Source organism: Hyperolius riggenbachi, chromosome 5 (assembly GCF_040937935.1).
Source record: "Hyperolius riggenbachi isolate aHypRig1 chromosome 5, aHypRig1.pri, whole genome shotgun sequence".
Taxonomy (NCBI): domain Eukaryota; kingdom Metazoa; phylum Chordata; class Amphibia; order Anura; family Hyperoliidae; genus Hyperolius; species Hyperolius riggenbachi.
The window spans coordinates 51683788-51703882 of NC_090650.1; the positions used below are offsets into that span (position 1 = coordinate 51683788).

The following is a 20095-nucleotide window of genomic DNA, read 5'->3' on the forward strand; positions in this document are numbered from 1 at the left end:
TGCCTCACCTAGTACTAACTACATACCCCTCTCTCATGGCATTATATAGGAGGACCAGCCTCACCCAGTACTAACTACATACCCATCTCTCATGGCTTTATATAGGGGGGGCAGCCTCACCCAGTACTGCCTACATACCCCTCTCTCATGGCTTTATATAGGGGAGCCAGCCTCACCCAGTACTGCCTACATACCCCTCTCTCATGGCTTTATATAGGAGGACCAGCCTCACCCAGTACTACCTACATACCCCTCTCTCATGGCTTTATATAGGAGGACCAGCCTCACCCAGTACTAACTACATACCCCTCTCTCATGGCATTATATAGGAGGACCAGCCTCACCCAGTACTGCCTACATACCTCTCTCTCATGGCATTATATAGGACCAGCCTCACCCAGTACTGCCTACATACCCCTCTCTCATGGCTTTATATAGGACTCGGACCAGCCTCACCCAGTACTAACTACATACCCCTCTCTCATGGCATTATATAGGACTCGGACCAGCCTCACCCAGTACTGCCTACATACCCCTCTCTCATGGCATTATATAGGAGGACCAGCCTCACCCATTACTGCCTACATACCCCTCTCTTATTGCTTTATATAGGAGGACCTGCCTCACCCAGTACTACCTACATACCCCTCTCTCATGGCTTTATATAGGAGGACCAGCCTCACCCAGTACTACCTACATACCCCTCTCTTATGGCTTTATATAGGAGGACCAGGCTCACCCAGTACTGCCTACATACCCCTCTCTCATGGCATTATATAGGAGGACCAGCCTCACCCAGTACTGCCTACATACCCCTCTCTCATGGCTTTATATAGGGGGGCCAGCCTCACCCAGTACTAACTACATACCCCTCTCTCATGGCATTATATAGGAGGACCAGCCTCACCCAGTACTGCCTACATACCCCTCTCTCATGGCATTATATAGGAGGATCAGCCTCACCTATTACTAACTACATACCCCTCTCTCATGGCATTATATAGGAGGACCAGCCTCACCCAGTACTGCCTACATACCCCTCTCTCATGGCATTATATAGGAGGACCAGCCTCACCCAGTACTAACTACATACCCTTTTCTCATGGCTTTATATAGGAGGACCAGCCTCACCCAGTACTACCTACATACCCCTCTCTCATGGCATTATATAGGAGGACCAGCCTCACCCAGTACTGCCTACATACCCCTCTCTCATGGCATTATATAGGAGGACCAGCCTCACCCAGTACTGCCTACATACCCCTCTCTCATGGCATTATATAGGAGGACCAGCCTCACCTAGTACTAACTACATACCCCTCTCTCATGGCATTATATAGGAGGACCAGCCTCACCCAGTACTGCCTACATACCCCTCTCTCATGGCATTATATAGGAGGACCAGCCTCACCTAGTACTAACTACATACCCCTCTCTCATGGCATTATATAGGAGGACCAGCCTCACCCAGTACTGCCTACATACCCCTCTCTCATGGCATTATATAGGAGGACCAGCCTCACCTAGTACTAACTACATACCCCTCTCTCATGGCATTATATAGGAGGACCAGCCTCACCCAGTACTGCCTACATACCCCTCTCTCATGGCATTATATAGGAGGACCAGCTTCACCCAGTACTGGCTACATACCCCTCTCTCATGGCATTATATAGGAGGACCAGCCTCACCTAGTACTAACTACATACCCCTCTCTCATGGCATTATATAGGAGGACCAGCCTCACCCAGTACTGCCTACATATCCCTCTCTCATGGCTTTATATAGGAGGACCAGCCTCACCCAGTACTGCCTACATACCCCTCTCTCATGGCATTATATAGGACTCGGACCAGCCTCACCTAGTACTAACTACATACCCCTCTCTCATGGCATTATATAGGAGGACCAGCTTCACCCAGTACTGCCTACACACCCCCCTTAATGGCATTATATAGGAGAATCAGCCTCACCTAGTACTACCTACATACCCCTCTCTCATGGCATTATATAGGAGGACCAGGCTCACCCAGTACTGCCTACATACCCCTCTCTCATGGCATTATATAGGGGGGCCAGCCTCACCCAGTACTGCCTACATACCCCTCTCTCATGGCATTATATAGGAGGACCAGCCTCACCTAGTACTAACTACATACCCCTCTCTCATGGCATTATATAGGAGGATCAGCCTCACCTATTACTAACTACATACCCCTCTCTCATGGCATTATATAGGAGGACCAGCCTCACCCAGTACTGCCTACATACCCCTCTCTCATGGCATTATATAGGAGGACCAGCCTCACCCAGTACTGCCTACATACCCCTCTCTCATGGCATTATATAGGAGGACCAGCCTCACCCAGTACTGCCTACATACCCCTCTCTCATGGCATTTTTTAGGAGGACCAGCCTCACCCAGTACTGGCTACATACCCCTCTCTCATGGCATTATATAGGAGGACCAGCCTCACCTAGTACTAACTACATACCCCTCTCTCATGGCTTTATATAGGAGGACCAGCCTCACCCAGTACTGCCTACATACCCCTCTCTCATGGCATTATATAGGAGGACCAGCCTCACCCAGTACTGCCTACATACCCCTCTCTCATGGCTTTATATAGGAGGACCAGCCTCACCCAGTACTAACTACATACCCCTCTCTCATGGCTTTATATAGGAGGACCAGGCTCACCCAGTACTGCCTACATACCCCTCTCTCATGGCATTATATAGGAGGACCAGCCTCACCTAGTACTAACTACATACCCCTCTCTCATGGCATTATATAGGAGGCCCAGCCTCACCCAGTACTAACTACATACCCCTCTCTCATGGCTTTATATAGGAGGACCAGCCTCACCTAGTACTAACTACATACCCCTCTCTCATGGCTTTATATAGGAGGACCAGGCTCACCCAGTACTGCCTACATACCCCTCTCTCATGGCATTATATAGGGGGGCCAGCCTCACCCAGTACTACTTACATACCCCTCTCTCATGGCTTTATATAGGAGGACCAGCCTCACCCAGTACTACCTACATACCCCTCTCTCATGGTATTATGCCCAGATGTATTAATGTATCAAATAATTTATTGTACAGATGTCAGCCAGCACTTTTACCCAGTACTTCTATATATCCACCCCCTATACCTGCTGCCTATGTTGATTCATTGTAAATATGTCATCCTAGGCAGACAGCTTGTTACACAATACTGCCTACTGAGTCATGGTGACCCACAACCACCTTTTGCCTTTATGGATGCACGGGGCAGACATTGACAGCTCGACTATATTCACATTCAGTGCAGCCATTGCTATACCTTCCTACAGATGCTTTGTGTGTAGTACACACAGATACTTTGCTAGCCTCTATGTGTGTAATTTGGGTATAACGTTAGTGGAATTTCCCTATAAGGCTTTCTGCTGGGTCCCCTATAGTAGACTAATGCCTTCATTGATTTGTCGTAGTGACTGTTGCTTTCCGTGAGCTCTGTTGATTACAGCCTCTGAGTACAGCAGCCTCCAGTCTTTCCTAGTACTGGTTATCCATTCATTGTACCAGGCTGAAAAATTGCAGAAATCAGGTAGCCTCACTACTGCAGAGTTACAGCTAGCGTAACTTTCAAGTTTTTAATGTTGTCCATTCATTTTTTTTCCTTAGAAATGTCATAAAGTCTCTTGGTGTGGATGGTTTCACTCCTGAATTGCATATTCATTTGTGCCTTGTTGCATTATTGTAGATAACTGTACCTGGCTATGTGTTCATTCACTGTAGTGATGGTTCTTTTTTTGATACCTGGATTCACACGCCAACAGCTGTCCCACGCTGACAGCTCTGCTATCCGCCAACGGCCCAGGGTCCCGGCACGGTGCAGAGGACGACCTCGAGGTCGTCCTTACTGCGCCTGCATGAAGCGCCACTGTCAATCAAGCCCACGTTGTCTGCAGCGTACTGCGCAGGCGCAGTAAGCCATGGACAACTTGGCCTTGATTGACAGCGGCGCTTCACGCAGGCATAGTAAGGATGACCTCAAGGTCGTCCTCTGCAACGTGCGGGGACCCCGGGCCGGCGACGGAGAGCGGAGTGGTCAGTGTGGGACAGTCGGCTGCAAGGACCTGGAGAAAGGAGTACATTTGAAATCGGCGCCGGTAGACTTGGGCGCAGGATACAGCGGTATATGGCTGATCCTGCTTCTGCACAAGTCCGGGCCGATTTAATTACTATTCCCCCTCCAGGCCGCCATGGATAGTGGGGGAATGAAATAATTCGGCTTCCAGCAATTGCTGGAGGCCGAATTATTATGTTTTTAAGAAACCTCGGCTCCGTCTTCTGACGGGGCCGACGTTACTCACTGAGCGCTGCAATAGCAGTGATTCCTATTGAAGTCCTATGGAGGCGCCGGCTGCGCCCAAATCTAGCAGCGCTGAAAAGCACTGCTCTGTGGAGAAAGCCCCAGGTAAGTTGGGCCGTGCACCTTTTGGCGCCCACACCTGCTGCCTCCCACTGTCACCCAGGTATAGCCTTTGGACACTTTTTTTGTGATGACATGTTTTTTCTGATATATCACTCAGCTGTCATTCTTATGCGATACAACTTTTTGTATTTTGCCACTCAGTGTCACCATGCTATTATTAAACTATAGTGCCAGACCTCTTCCGCTCTTGAGTTTGTGCACGGACTTTGTACTTGTCTTGAACACACAGTTTTACTGGGTGCATATCATTGCCAGCACTCCACAGCATAACCTGTGTGCCTGCCAGCTCTCCTATACAAATTGATCCATTGCAGTTCACACTGCTTCCGGCACATCACGTGAACTGTGGAAGACTTGCTTGGCCATTGCGGTGGGAAAGCGTAGCACTGTGCAAAGCCTTGTGCAAGTGGCCTCAATAGTAAATGGATATCTCATTGTGAGAACTGCGGAATTACTTTTTAATGTTCCCCAAATCTGGATTGACAAAGTTATGTGTATTGATGTAAGAGCTGTTCGAGTACAAACACGTGACTGCAATTGTATTTGCTCATTTCATGTGTAATATGTTGGCATACTAGCTGACAACACCCTGCACCATGTCAGGCTCAAATCTCAGCAGCCGCCGGGCACTCCAGCTCCCTCCCATGCTCTGAAAACTTGTAGATATGTTAATTGGTTTCCCTGCCCTAAGATATTGAACGTCTTTACTGCAGACACTAAAGACAAAATAAACCTTCAGCCATGCAACCTGTATGTATTTAGAGAGTTTAGGCTGTCTAATCACAAGTTGTAATTCGATCTCTCCCCATGTCAGCTCAGCAATCTCTGCAGAGCAGCTAATCTGTAAACACAAGAAAGAGAAAACGAGAGCCCCAATAGTGTATTATCATTTTTTCAATTCACAGATTATATTTGAAGGTATATTACAAGTAAGGGTTGCCGAATCTAGGCAACCACTAATCTCGCTTGCGGGGAATTTAGGCCTATCCCCACTCAGGCTATGAGGTCGCTCTCCGTAGAAGAGAAGAGGGTGATCACACCCATCCGGCTAGTGAATATGAATTTGTTCAAAATTATTACAGAGGCGCCCAAAGGATAAAAAAAAAAAAAATGAATTAAAAACCATAAAATGGGGGGTACTGGAGGATATTATCTCCCCAATGATGACAGTTTGCAATTGTTCAAATAAAGAAGCAATTTATTCTTACTCCACAATACACTTAGCAACAAGTTTCGCGAGTCCAAAGCCCGCTTCCTCAGGCACATAAAAAGAGGGAGTACCAAAATGGTCAAAGAGCGGGTTTAGCGCCTCACGTGTTATGACTGTAAACTGCAATGGAGACTGGACATATACCTAATTAATCCAAAGCCTGCATGCAGCCAGTTATAATAACGCGGGCAGTTACAGCACAGTACTGTGAACAGGCCCATAGAATTGTATGGGCTGTGAATGAACATGCAGAATTATTCTGTAATGCAACTGAGCACTGTGAACCTAGCCCTTAATCACTTGTGCACATACATATTTGGGTATTTAGTATACCTTATTTAAGGTGCGTACACATGTCCAACTTTACGCCTGATTGTTGTTTAAATTGGTTGTTTGAACGACTCTAAGTGCAAACCAGTCATTCAAACGTCATGTACACACTGACCAAAGTAAGTGGCTTATGTGCCCAGCGGGAGGGTCTGACGGACCCGTCCATTACAGTAGTGTGAGTGTATACCCCTTTAGTTGGACAAACGACTAGAAGTCATTTGTACACATGTATGGACCTAACAGTTGTTTGAACGACAGTTGGTCCAACGGATTTGCTGAGGGGATCGGGCAAACCGTCTGTTAGCAGTCGCTCGACAGCGCGTACACACGCCCAACTTGTCGTTTAAACGACAAGTCGAACTAAAAAGTTGGACGTGTGTACGTACCTTTTATAAAGGGAAGAATTTGCTTATACTACTGACGTAAACATAATGCTGAAGTTCTTTTTTTTTTTTTTTTTTTTAGTATATGATATCCTGGATAATTCAGAGTATTTTCAGATGTAACGCAAATGTGAGGGATTTGCTGAGCCATGCCTAATTCTGCAGGGTACTTGCTTTATTGTAGATCTATTGTAGAAAGGTTCTTAGTGCTGGAGAGAGTTGCAGTACTTCCTGCTCATCTGGCGTTTTATGGTATTTGTTCAAAGGTGTGCTTGGTCAGTGGTCACTAATGACCAGTTGCCATGGCAAGAGGAGGGGGAAGCAGCGTCTGAGCTTTTATGAATACCTTTACATGAATTATAGATCCTCTTGTCATTCTGTGTTTTATATGAGAGTAACAGAAATGTGTTGTGGAATTTCTTTACACTCTGAAGGTACATACAGATTGTCAACTGTGAACGATTGTTAAGCCCCGTAGACTCACCTGAATAAGGCTCCCTGCACACTGCAAATCCGACTTGCGATTTCCGTTTCTGATTTGCAATTCTGATTTTCCCTGAATGCAATCAACAGAAAAACAGAGGAAAAAACGCAGCATGCAGTAATGATTAAAAATCGGAATCGGATGTAAAAAACGATTAAAAATCGGAATCGCGTGCAGGGAGCCTAATGTCGGCTGGGGTGGCCGATAACCGTGTACAAAGGGCCCCGACCAGCGACGGCCACTCAACAAGCTTCCCCGCCCACCCCGTGATGTCACACACGTGCTACTCCGTGGTCCAGTCCCCCCCCCCCCCCCCCATCGCCTAGCAACAGGACGCGTTGTTAGCTACACAGCTGACACGTGCCTGTATAGGCCTGCCCAGCGATGTTATGCAGCAATGCAATTTCCACCGCGCAGCTGCCATCCTTTGTGAGGACAATGTGGAGGTTGTAATATAGGGCATGTTTCTCGCTGACGGCAGGTCATTTGTAAGGAAAGTTAATGTATTTACTGTCTTTTCCATAATGAAGCTTGAATACTATTGTAGTAAAGACAGGAATGACACCATAGTGTTAATACAGGTCAGGGCCTTTGGGTTTCCTTTGCATTGTGTGTAGATGATAGAGGTTTGATGTATGGCTAGTTGGAGGCTTGTTGACAGTAGGATTACTCTGTGTGTTGCAGCAGTTGTGTATTTATGGTGAGGTACATGCTGTGTGAGTTGTCCTTGAACAAAGGTGTATGTTAACTTTAAATCCATAGTCCATAGGATACCATAAATGCTCTATAGCTTTGTGAATAATCACAATACTGGGCGTCAGTTTCCCCAGCAACCTTTAATATTTATCAGTGTTATTGATTAGATTAGTGTTTTTCTATAGTAGACAAAGGCCACAGCACCGTATTTCCTCTGCAATATTCATGCACTCCCATTCATTTAAACCAATCTCTAACACATTTGGTGGTGAAGACATGTCGCCCACCTGTGAGGGGTCACATCTGAGCGCGGCCATGCTCAGACGCGACTGCTTTCTGTTGCTATGTAACCAGGGCTGTGAAGTCAAGGAGTTGGAGAAAATGTAAACCCCCCTGAAAGTTAGAATGCCCTAACACATTGTCTGTTTAATAGGATTCACTGGAACCCTGTGTCAGCTGGGTTTCGGTGCATAGCTCTGCCCCTTGCAGAAAATGGCCATGGCCTTCTCTGTATCAGATACTGGAAAGGTAGAGGCCTTTTTCTGCAAGGTGGCGGGGCTACACACTGGAACCCAGTAGAAACGGGGCTCTGGTGAATATTATTATACAGACAACATACTGAGGCATTCACTTTGGCAATGACAGGCCGAAATGGCTGATGGGTAGACTGTCAGCTTCCTGGCTAGGAGCTTTTTGTTCCCAATAGCACAATGCCATCTTAATTTAGCTTTAAAACTCCTGTTTTCCCAGTAATGAAATGACTTTAAAGAGAGTCTGAAGCGAGAATAAATCTCGCTTCAGACCTCATACATAGCAGGGGCATGTGTGCCCCTGCTAAACCGACGCTATCCCGCGGCTTAACGGGGGTCCCTTCACCCCCAAATCCCCTCGGTGCAGCGGGGGAGCGCTTCCTGGTTGGGGCAGGGCTAACCGCCGCAGCCCTGCCCCACGCGCGTCTGTCAGCGCGTATCTCCGCCTCTCCCCGCCCCTCTCAGTCCCTCTCAGTCTTCCTTCACTGAGAGGGGCGGGGGAGAGGCGGCGATGCACCGCCGCTGATAGACGCGACTGGAGGCAGGGCTAACGGCTGCAGCCCTGCCTCCACTCACAACCAAGTCTACAACCCACGATTGCGGGGGTGGGTTTGGGGGTGAAGGGACCCCCGTTTAGCCGCGGGATAGCGGCGTTTTAGCAGGGGCACACATGCCCCTGCTAACTATGAGCTCTGAAGCGAGAATTATTCTTGCTTCAGAGTCTCTTTAACGTTGCATTCATTTGGCTGCATGTTATTGCAGCCAGGACACTCCTGTGGCTAGAAGCCAGGAGGCTGAACTACCCAACAAGCATGCAGTTCAGCCTCCCGCGTGAAAGGGGTCTTAAAGGAAACCTGAAAAGTGAAGTATACGGAGGCTGCCATCTTCGTTCTCTAATAGACCATGCCAGTTGTCTGACTTTGTGCTGGTGCTCTGCCTCTAATACTTCAACTCATTCTTTATAACATTTTATATTTTGCTATGTATATAATTTTGTTAGCTCACATTTTTATTTTTCTCTATTCGCAGATCCTTCTTTCTCCTGTGCAGTCCACCCCACTTACACACTCCGTGAGTGCCCTCTGGGGGTAAGTAATATGAAGAATATTTTTAGGTGGTGATATTTTTAAGACTTTCCCCACAGCCACCAGCTTAGTACCATAATTAATAGGCAGGGTTTCCTTTGGGGAAGAAGATGTTTGGGACTTCTCCCCCCCCCCCCCCCCCCCATCCACACACCTGTCTGTTAAAGCGGATTGTCCGCCATAAAATCAAATTCCATTTACCCACTACTCTGTATTTATTTTGCAGTCTACAACCTGACCCTGCACTGCAAGCATTCCAGTCGAATCATAAAGGTTTCTGCTGTAATAAATCTTATGCTTACCTGAGGAAAATGTATGCGTGCTCTAACACCAAGTCTTAACCCTAGCAAGTCTGGCTCTGCAAATCTGGCTCAATTGGCTATTCATGAGGCAATGCTCATGCAAATATGCATTTGCTTTCGCACGCCAAACTATGCAGGGTCAAAAAACGAATACCGCAAAGCGGTCGCCCTGCGGGAATTAGTTCATGCCACATAAGCACTATCCAGGAGCGCCACGGGGAGGCTTCCCAATGCCCCCATACAACCGGGGACCGCGGGGTCCCAGGCACTCTCACCGCCCGGGAACCACAGCAGCACCCCGGAGGGGGAGGCTGGGTGGCGCAGGCGACCCCCCCCCCCCCCCCCCCCCAAGCATGGCCAGCGCCGGGGGGAGCCGTCCGCTCCAACCTCCCAAAATTAAAACAGGCACTTACCTTAACGTCCATTGCGTTGTGCTACATGCGCATTAACTTGGGGGCACCACATGAGAATGGAGTGAAGCATGGATCACCCCAAGCTTTAGAGCTCAGGGCTGGCTCACACACAATACTCCAGAGGGGGGGGGGGGGGACCACATGAGAATGGAGTGAAGCATGGGTCACCCAAGCTTTAGAGCTCAGGGCTGGCTCACACACAACACTCCAGATGGGGGGGGGGGGGAGGACAGGTGCAAACAACTCACTCCAGGGCTCACACCACCATAGTAAGCCATCTTCCACCTGCCTCCAAAGGATACAACCACAAAAAATGCTTACCTGAGGAAAATGTATGCGTGCTCTAACACCAAGTCTTAGCTAGCAAGTCTGGCTCTCCAAATCTGGCTCAATTGGCTATTGCTTGCTCTGGTGGTGTGAGCCTTGGAGTGAGTTGTTTGCACCTGTCCTCCTCCCCCCCCCCCCCCCCCCCTCTGGAGTGAGCTCTAAAGTTTGGGGTGACCCATGCTTCTCTCCTTTCTCATGTGGTGCCCCTAAGTTAATGCGCATGTAGCAAAGCAATGGACGTTAAGGTAAGTGCCTGTTTTGAATATTGGGAGGTTGGAGCGGACGGCTCCCCCCGGCGCTGGCCACGATTGGGGGGGGTCATCTGCGCCACCCAGCCTCCCCCTCCGGGGTGCAGCTGCGGTTCCCAGGCGGTGAGAGTGCCCGGGACCCCGCGGTCCCCCGGTTGTATGGGGGCATTGGGAAGCCTCCCCGCGGCGCTCCTGGATAGTGCTAATGTGGCATGAACTTATTCCCGCAGGGCGACCGCTTTGCGGTATTCGTTTTTTGACCCTGCATAGTTTGGCGTGCGAAAGCAAATGCATATTTGCATGAGCATTGCCTCATGAATAGCCAATTGAGCCAGATTTGCAGAGCCAGACTTGCTAGGGTTAAAACTTGGTGTATTTGTTTTTTTTTTTCTTTCTTTCTCTTTCTTCTTTCTTTTTTCCTCTTTTTTTCTTAAGTAGGTTGGTAGTGGGTATTACATCAATGTTGAGGGCCCTTTAGGAGAGAGGGGGTCAATTAGACATAGGGTGCTCGTGCTAGAAAGGGTTTGGGTGATTTTTCTCCTTACCTATTCTTATTCTTGTTCCAACATGGTGGAATGGTTGTACTGTTGTACCCTTTGTTATATATTAACATATTAACTCATATTTCTGTATTTATATGTTCTCTAATACCGCCTTAATAAAAAATTTGATTACCAAAAAAAAAAAACTTGGTGTTAGAGCACGCATAAATTCTCCTCAGGTAAGCATGTAATAAATCTTATCTCAGTTAGTCTGGAGCTATTTGGTGCATTGCCAACAAAAAGGAAGCTGGTTTTCTCTCCTCCCACATTCCTGCACCTTACTGATTGGCTGAGGGCAGTTCAGTATGACATGAGACTGCAAAGAGAAATACACTTCACCTTTCTGCAGAAGCTGCTGAAATACGATCTGTGCTGTGCTCACGTTTACAAAGCAAGCTAGATATGACAGTGCAGATTCTAGGAGGAAATGACATCAGGATTGGCTTCAGTCAAAAGGCGTAATATGTAAAATGCCTGAAACAGTTTTTTCTTTATATTCTATATAAAATTCACTGAAATCAAATCGTGGACAGTACAAAACGTGTTATGTAAGTAGAACAAGTATTTACTTGTATATGCGTGTTTTTCCTGGGATAGTATGGCTCTCCCTGCTGCTTTAATAATAATAATGTGGGAGAGAGATGTAGGGAGAAATATTTTTTTCAGCTCCTGAATGAATGGGGTCTGTAGGCTGCGTCTTCCAACTCCCAAGCTGCAGCTTTTTAGAAACATGTTCTCATTCACGTTTTCCGCAGTCTCGTGGGATCAGAACAATTAACAGAAATGGGACCGAGCAGTTCTCATTGTGGCCTGGCTGAAATGTGTTAGCTTGTTTTGACATGCAACTGTTTTAATTGGAGTATGCAGTTGTAGGTCAAAAACTGCTATACTCAAATCTTATTGCGGTGCCCAAACTGCAATAAGATTTGCAAATCGCATCCAAATCCCTCCAGCTATGTCATGAAAATAGTTTTCTACTAATGTTCTATTCATTATCCGTACTGCACATGGTAGTATCCAAGTGTTTTTTTTTTTTTTTGCTTCAGATTTGCTTTGAAGATTCTGAAGCCTTTCAAAAAATGTATTTTTATACTGCAGGCTTCTTCAGTATTATAAGCCAAACTGATTCCCGCGGGGACGCAGCAGAATGAGGGCTTTATACCCCCCCCCCCCCCCCCCCCCCCCCCCCCAAATCCTAGGCCAAAATTCCACAACTTTCCAAGTCGTGGATTTTGCTGCCCGGGGGAGGCAGAGCTTTGTGCTGTATCTCTGCCTCCAGTCCAATCAATCTGCTCTGATCGCGACCTCTTCCCTCCCCTCTCAGTGAAATAAGTATTTTGCAGTACTGGTCGGAGTCATAAAGGCATGCCCATGAGAGGTGCTCGCAGTCCCTTTAAGTTAGGCTTAGCCAGAGCTGCCTGTTTTAGAATAGGCCTAAACAAGGCAAAAAAAAATAATTTAAGCAAGGATGCTGATTTTACAGTGTGACACAACAGCCCCTTGTTGGAGATGCTACCTGTTTGCATTCTTTTTATATATCTGTGCTTGTTAAACTGGCTGCTGCCTTGTGTTTTTATATTCAGCAGGTCACAGTCCAGACTCCTCCACTCGTCACGTGTGACATGCTGCTGCAGTAAGACCAACAGTGAGGCCAAATACAAAGACCCATTCAAGCTTGGGAGCAGCGACCTGAAGAATCTCTATGATGATATCAAAAAGGTGCTTCATAAGTGTTCTCTTATGCAGAGTCTGAGTTTGTGGGGGGTTAGGCGCACAAGTCCGGGGGTACAGGGGAGGTGTGCAAAGTCCATGGGTGTCATCCAGAGTCCGTGGGTGCGGGAAAGACGCGCAGAATCCATAATTGCAGGGGAGGTGCGCAGAGTCCGTAGTTGCGGGGGTTCGGGGCAGGTTTCCTGGGGTGTGGCAAACGTGTGCAGGGGAAGGTGCACATCTCCAGAGTTGCGGGGGAGGCGCGCAGTTTTAGCTCACCGGTATGTCTTTTTAGGTTCACTTTACCTGGGGCTTCTGCAAGCCTCCAGCAGCCGTCCTGTTCCGCTTCGGTCTTCCACAAGCCACCGTTCTCCCGCTTCCGCTCCGTTCCTCGACTTGGAAGTCAAGGCTAGCACAGCCCTGTCAAGCGTATTCTTTATACGCATTCACGTCTGCAATAGCGCTATTGGGGACTAGAGTTGGGCCGAACCTCCGATTTTAGGTTCGCGAACCGGGTTCGCGAACTTCCGCGGAAGGTTCGGTTCGCGTTAAAGTTCGCGAACCGCAATAGACTTCAATGGGGATGCGAACTTTGAAAAAAAAAAATAATTATGCTGGCCACAAAAGTGATGGAAAAGATGTTTCAAGGGGTCTAACACCTGGAGGGGGGCATGGCGGAGTGGGATACACGCCAAAAGTCCCCAGGAAAAATCTGGATTTGACGCAAAGCAGCGTTTTAAGGGCAGAAATCACATTGAATGCTAAATGACAGGCCTAAAGTGCTTTCAAACATCTTGCATGTGTATACATCAATCAGGTAGTGTAATTAAGGTACTGCTTCACACTGACACACCAAACTCATCGTGTAACGCACCGCAAACAGCTGTTTGTGTAGTGACGGCCGTGCTTTACTGGTGCGCACCATGGCGAGAGTGCAGGTTTTGGTGGCTTTACAGCCCATATGGTCACCTGGCTGATGTAGCTGAATGACAGAACAGTGACTGTCCAGCTGATCAAATTTGGTCTGACCACAATGAGGCAACCTTATTATCGTGGGTGTGCCCCCCGAGACACTCATCTAGGCGCCGGTCATTGCTCCATTGTGATACGCAAGCCCCTTCACCACGGCAAGGTAATGATCACGAAGGGGAATGGGCGCATGTACATGCCTTTTCTTTTGTTGTTGCAGCTGCCCGCAGTGCAGCCAGAAAAATTAGGCAGTCATGTACACGCACCCGAAAAATTATTACAGCGGCCGCTGCTAGCAGCGGCCTAAAAAATTCAGCAATCCGCCTGGAGTCCCGGACCCTGTTGGTGGTGGCGGAGAAGGTAGTCAAGTGGCCTGCAGGCAGACATGCTGTGTGGAGGGACTGGGAGCGACTTAGTCTTCTTGGGGCAGGCCAGGCAGCCAGTCACACGGCGTGCAGGCAGAGATGCTGTATGTGCGGGGACTGACTTAGTCTTGGGGCGGGCAGCAGCCCTCCGGGATCCATGCCTCATTCATTTTGATAAAGGTGAGGTACTTAACACTTTTGTGACTTAGGCGACTTCTCTTCTCTGTGACAATGCCTCCAGCTGCGCTGAAGGTCCTTTCTGAGAGGACGCTTGCGGCAGGGCAGGAGAGAAGTTGGATGGCAAATTGGGACAGCTCTGGCCACAGGTCAAGCCTGCGCACCCAGTAGTTCAAGGGTTCCTCATCGCTGTTCACAGCAGTGTCTACATCCACACTTAAGGCCAGGTAGTCGGCTACCTGCCGTTCCAGGCGTTGGTGGAGGGTGGATCCGGAAGGGCTACGGCGAGGCGTTGGACTAAAGAACGTCCGCATGTCCGACATCACCATGAGATCGCTGGAGCGTCCTGTCTTTGACTGCGTGGACACGGGAGGAGGATTAGTGGCAGTGGTACCTTGCTGGCGTTGTGCCGTCACATCACCCTTAAAGGCATTGTAAAGCATAGTTGACAGCTGGTTCTGCATGTGCTGCATCCTTTCCACCTTCCGGTGAGTTGGTAAAAGGTCCGCCACTTTGTGCCTGTACCGAGGGTCTAGTAGTGTGGCCACCCAGTACAGCTCATTCCCCTTGAGGTTTTTTATACGGGGGTCCCTCAACAGGCAGGACAGCATAAAAGACGACATCTGCACAAAGTCGGATCCAGTACCCTCCATCTCCTCTTGCTCTTCCTCAGTGACATCAGGTAAGTCAACCTCCTCCCCCCAGCCGCGAACAATACCACGGGAAGGTTGAGCAGCACAAGCCCCTTGCGATGCCTGCTGAGGTTGTTCTCCTGCCGCTGTCCCCTCCTCCTCCCCCAAAGAAACACCTTGCTCATCATCCTCTGAGTCTGATTCGTCTTCTGCACACGACTTCTCTTCTTCCTCCTCCTCCCCCCTCTGTGCTGCCGCAGGTGTTGAGGAAACAGCTGGGTCTGATGAAAATTGGTCCCATGCCTGTTCCTGCCGTAACGGTTCCTGGTCACGCTCATTCACAGCTTCATCCGCCACTCTACGCACAGCACGCTCCAAGAAGTAAGCGTAGGGAATTAAGTCGCTGATGGTGCCCTCACTGCGGCTCACCAGGTTGGTCACCTCCTCAAACGGCCGCATGAGCCTGCATGCATTCTCCATCAGTGTCCAGTTGTCGGGCCAGAACATTCCCATCTTCCCAGACTGTTTCATTCTACTGTAGTTGTAGAGGTAGTGGGTCACGGCTTTCTTCTGTTCTAGCAGGCGGGAGATTATGAGCAGGGTCGAGTTCCAGCGAGTCGGGCTATCGCAAATGAGGCGTCTCACCGGCATGTTGTTTTTGCGCTGAATTTCCGCAAAGCGTGCCATGGCTGTGTAAGACCGCCTCAAATGCCCACAGAACTTCCTGGCCTGCTTCAGGACATTCGCTAAGCCAGGGTACTTTGCCACAAATCTTTGAACCACTAGATTCATGACATGTGCCATGCAGGGTATGTGTGTCAGCTTCCCCATATGCAAAGCGGCAAGCAGATTGCTGCCGTTGTCGCACACCACGTTGCCTATCTCCAGGTGGTGCGGGGTCAGCCACTCATCCACCTGTTTCTTAAGAGCAGCCAGGAGAGCTGCTCCAGTGTGACTCTCCGCTTTGAGACAAGCCATGTCTAAGATGGCGTGACACCGTCGTACCTGGCATGCAGCATAGGCCCTGCGGAGCTGGGGCTGTGTAGCTGGAGAGGAGAACTGCCACTCAGCCAAGGAGGAGGAGGACAGCGAAGAGCATGTAGCAGGAGGAGAGGAGGTGGCAGGAGGCCTGCCTGCAAGCCGTGGAGGTGTCACAATTTGGTCCGCTGCGTCCTGCTTGCCATCGTTCACCACCAGGTTCACCCAATGGGCTGTGTAGGTAATGTAGCGGCCCTGCCCGTGCTTGGCAGACCAGGCATCCGTGGTCAGGTGTACCCTTGACCCAACGCTCTTCGCAAGAGATGACACCACTTGCCTCTCAACTTCACGGTGCAGTTGGGGTATGGCCTTTCTCGAAAAATAAGTGCGGCCTGGCATCTTCCACTGCGGTGTTCCGATGGCCACAAATTTAAGGAAGGCCTCAGAGTCCACCAGCCGGTATGGTAACAGCTGCCGAGCTAACAGTTCCGCCACGCCAGCTGTCAGACGCCGGGCAAGGGGGTGACTGGCCGAAATTGGCTTCTTCCGCTCAAACATTTCCTTCACGGACACCTGACTGCTGCTGTGGGCAGAGGAGCAGGAACCGCTCAAGGGCAGAGGCGGAGTGGAGGAGGGTGCCTGTGAAGGTGGAAGGGAGAAAGCGGCAGAAGCAGATAATGCACCTGATGGAGGAGGAAGAGGAGAAGGAGGGTGGCTTTGCTTTTGTGTGCTGCTGCTGCTTTTGCTCAGGTGGCCATCCCATTGCTGTTTGTGCCTTTTCTCCAGGTGCCTTCGTAAGGCACTTGTCCCTACGTGAGTGTTGGCCTTTCCACGGCTCAATTTTTGTTGGCAGAGCGAACAGATGGCTTTGCTCCGATCTGAGGCACACACATGAAAACATTTCCACACCGCTGAGCCACCCTGGGATGTGGGCACTATGGGGACCTCAGCAGCTGATGCTGAAGGGCAAGTTGGCTGGCTGTACATAGGTGGCAATACATGGTGCCGGACACTGCCACCAGCTGTTTCTGACGAAGAGCTGCCCCAGCTTCTTTCAGCAACTTCTCTCCTCCTCCTACTCTCTGACTCCCCCTCTGAACTGTCCCCCTCTTCATCTCCTCTATTGGGTACATACAGAGGATCCCTATCATCGTCATCATCGTAATCATCCTGCCCAGCTTCGCTTGCCTCAGAAAAATCCAAACATGCACCAACATCAGTAGGTCCTTCATCCTCCTTACACGTTACATCCATAATGTTGCCGCGTAACTCAGACATATGAGCTGGTGAAAATTCATCTGGCTGTAACAACAATGGCTGTGCATCAGTGATTTCACCACTAAATAATTCTTGCGAAGTGTCAAATGCAGCGGAAGTGGTGCTAGTAGTAGCGCTGGTGGCTGAGCAAGATGAGGTGTTCTGTGTCGCTAAATACTCAACCACGTCCTGACAATCTTGGGAGGTGATGGGACGTGCCTTCTTCCGAGCACTGTACTGTGGGCCAGGTCCACACGAAATTACATTTACACGACCTCGCGCAGACCTGCCGGGTGGCCTTCCTCTGGCTCTGCCACTACCTCTTCCTCTACCTGTTTTGTCCATATCGGGTATGCACGGAGTGGTATATCACACTGCGTGCACTCACGTAGGTAGGTGGGTTCACTTAACTGCACAGGTATGCGCACTGATGCGGTGGGTTCACTGAACAGAACAGGTATACAGTGGCGGGTTCACAGAACAGGTATGCAGTGGCGGGTCCACTGAACAGAACAGGTATGCAGTGGCGGGTTCACTAAACAGAACAGGTATACAGTGGCGGTTCACTAAACAGAACAGGTATGCAGTGGCGGGTCCACTGAACAGAACAGGTATGCAGTGGCGGGTTCACTTAACTGCACAGGTATGCGCACTGATGCGGTGGGTTCACTGAACAGAACAGGTATGCAGTGGCGGGTTCACTAAACAGAACAGGTATACAGTGGCGGTTCACTAAACAGAACAGGTATGCAGTGGCGGGTCCACTGAACAGCACAGGTATGCAGTGGTGGGTTCAATGAACAGGTATACAGTGGCGGTTCACTAAACAGAACAGGTATGCAGTGGCGGGTCCACTGAACAGAACAGGTATGCAGTGGCGGGTTCACTTAACTGCACAGGTATGCGCACTGATGCGGTGGGTCCACTGAACAGAACAGGTATGCAGTGGCGGGTTCACTAAACAGAACAGGTATACAGTGGCGGTTCACTAAACAGAACAGGTATGCAGTGGCGGGTCCACTGAACAGAACAGGTATGCAGTGGCGGGTTCACTTAACTGCACAGGTATGCGCACTGATGCGGTGGGTTCACTGAACAGAACAGGTATGCAGTGGCGGGTTCACTAAACAGAACAGGTATACAGTGGCGGTTCACTAAACAGAACAGGTATGCAGTGGCGGGTCCACTGAACAGAACAGGTATGCAGTGGCGGGTTCACTTAACTGCACAGGTATGCGCACTGATGCGGTGGGTTCACTGAACAGAACAGGTATGCAGTGGCGTTTTCACTAAACAGAACAGGTATACAGTGGCGGTTCACTAAACAGAACAGGTATGCAGTGGCGGGTCCACTGAACAGAACAGGTATGCAGTGGCGGGTTCACTTAACTGCACAGGTATGCGCACTGATGCGGTGGGTTCACTGAACAGAACAGGTATGCAGTGGCGGGTTCACTAAACAGAACAGGTATACAGTGGCGGTCCACTGAACAGAACAGGTATGCAGTGGCGGGTCCACTGAACAGAACAGGTATGCAGTGGCGGTTCACTAAACAGAACAGGTATGCAGTGGCGGGTCCACTGAACAGAACAGGTATGCAGTGGTGGGTTCACAGCACAGGTATGCAGTGGTGGGTTCACAGCACAGGTATGCAGTGGTGGGTTCAATGAACAGGTATACAGTGGCGGGTCCACTGAACAGAACAGGTATGCAGTGGTGGGTTCACAGCACAGGTATGCAGTGGTGGGTTCACAGCACAGGTATGCAGTGGTGGGTTCACAGAACAGGTATGCAGCCAGACAGGAACAAGCTAAGCCTAACTAATCTTTCCCTGAGAGACAGTCTGCAGCAGCTCGCCCTACTCTGACTAATGCAGGCACACGAGTGGCCGTAATGGCCGCCGCTGCCTGCCTTATATAAGGGGGGGTGGGGCTCCAGGGGCTAGTGTAGCCTAATTGGCTACACTGGGCCTGCTGACTGTGATGTAGAGGGTCAAAGTTGACCCTCCATGTGCATTATGGGGCGAACCGAACTTCCGCAAAGGTTCGCCTGCGGGACGCGAACGCGAACCACTGAAGTTCGCATGGAACCGTTCGCAGGCGAACCGTTCGGCCCAACTCTATTGGGGACTGGAACGTGGAAAAGGATACGCATGGCCAGAGCCTGACGGTGGGAGAACGGATGTTCGTGGAGGACCAGCGCGGGACAGGACATCTGCTGGGGGCTTGCAGAAGCCCCAAGTAAGTGAAACAGTTTGTTTTAAATAACTTCACTTCCACTTTAAGGGGACCCCGAGGTGAATATATGCAGGCTGCCATATTTACTTCCTTTTAAACAATACAGGCTGCCTAGCTATGTCCCTAATACTTCTAGCCATAGACCCTGAACAAGCATGCAGATCAGGTGCTCTGACTCAAGTCTGACTGGATTAGTCACGTTTGTTTCAGGGTTGTGATTGGGACACTGCTGATGCCCGAAGCTCAATAGCACTGCCATGCAGCTGGCATTGTTTGAAGGGAAATAAATATGGCAGCCTTCATTTCCCTCTCAAACAAACCTAGAGTTCATTCTCTGCATTGATATGTAGATTTGGTTGGCATTGTATAAAGGCGTACAAACAAAAGCATGATTTTTCATTTGTGTGTGTATATATAATATAGTGTATGTATGTTGTCATGCTATTGCAGGCTGCAGAAATGTGTACTTCAGTGTGTAGAGAGAGGTCAGGCTGTGATCCACACACCTTCCTAATCCCTATACTCTATCTCTCAAGTGCAGGAGCTGTTTATAACCACCAAGGAGCTGAAAGATATGTGCGAATATTATTTTGACGGCAAAGGAAAAGCGCTCCGACCCATGCTGGTTGTGCTAATGGCACGAGCATGTAACACGCACCATAATAACTGCCGGTGAGTTACCAGACTTTGTTAGGTCTTTACTGTTTACGTCATTTAGGGGAAAGAGAAAG

The 20095-nt window shown here is 49.4% G+C and overlaps 1 protein-coding gene across 3 annotated transcripts in view; it reads left to right on the plus strand.

Moving 5' to 3' along the window:
• The window catches only part of PDSS1 (decaprenyl diphosphate synthase subunit 1), a 41914-nt gene that overhangs the window by 666 nt on the left and 21153 nt on the right, over positions 1-20095 (plus strand). For 2 of the 3 annotated variants that reach the window (XM_068235667.1, XM_068235669.1), the window contains exons 2-4: positions 9151-9209; positions 12622-12757; positions 19906-20036. In XM_068235667.1, the coding sequence (XP_068091768.1) occupies positions 9151-9209; positions 12622-12757; positions 19906-20036 (326 nt within the window). The remainder of the gene's footprint in view (positions 1-9150; positions 9210-12621; positions 12758-19905; positions 20037-20095) is intronic. The other variant, XM_068235668.1, reaches the window with a different exon arrangement.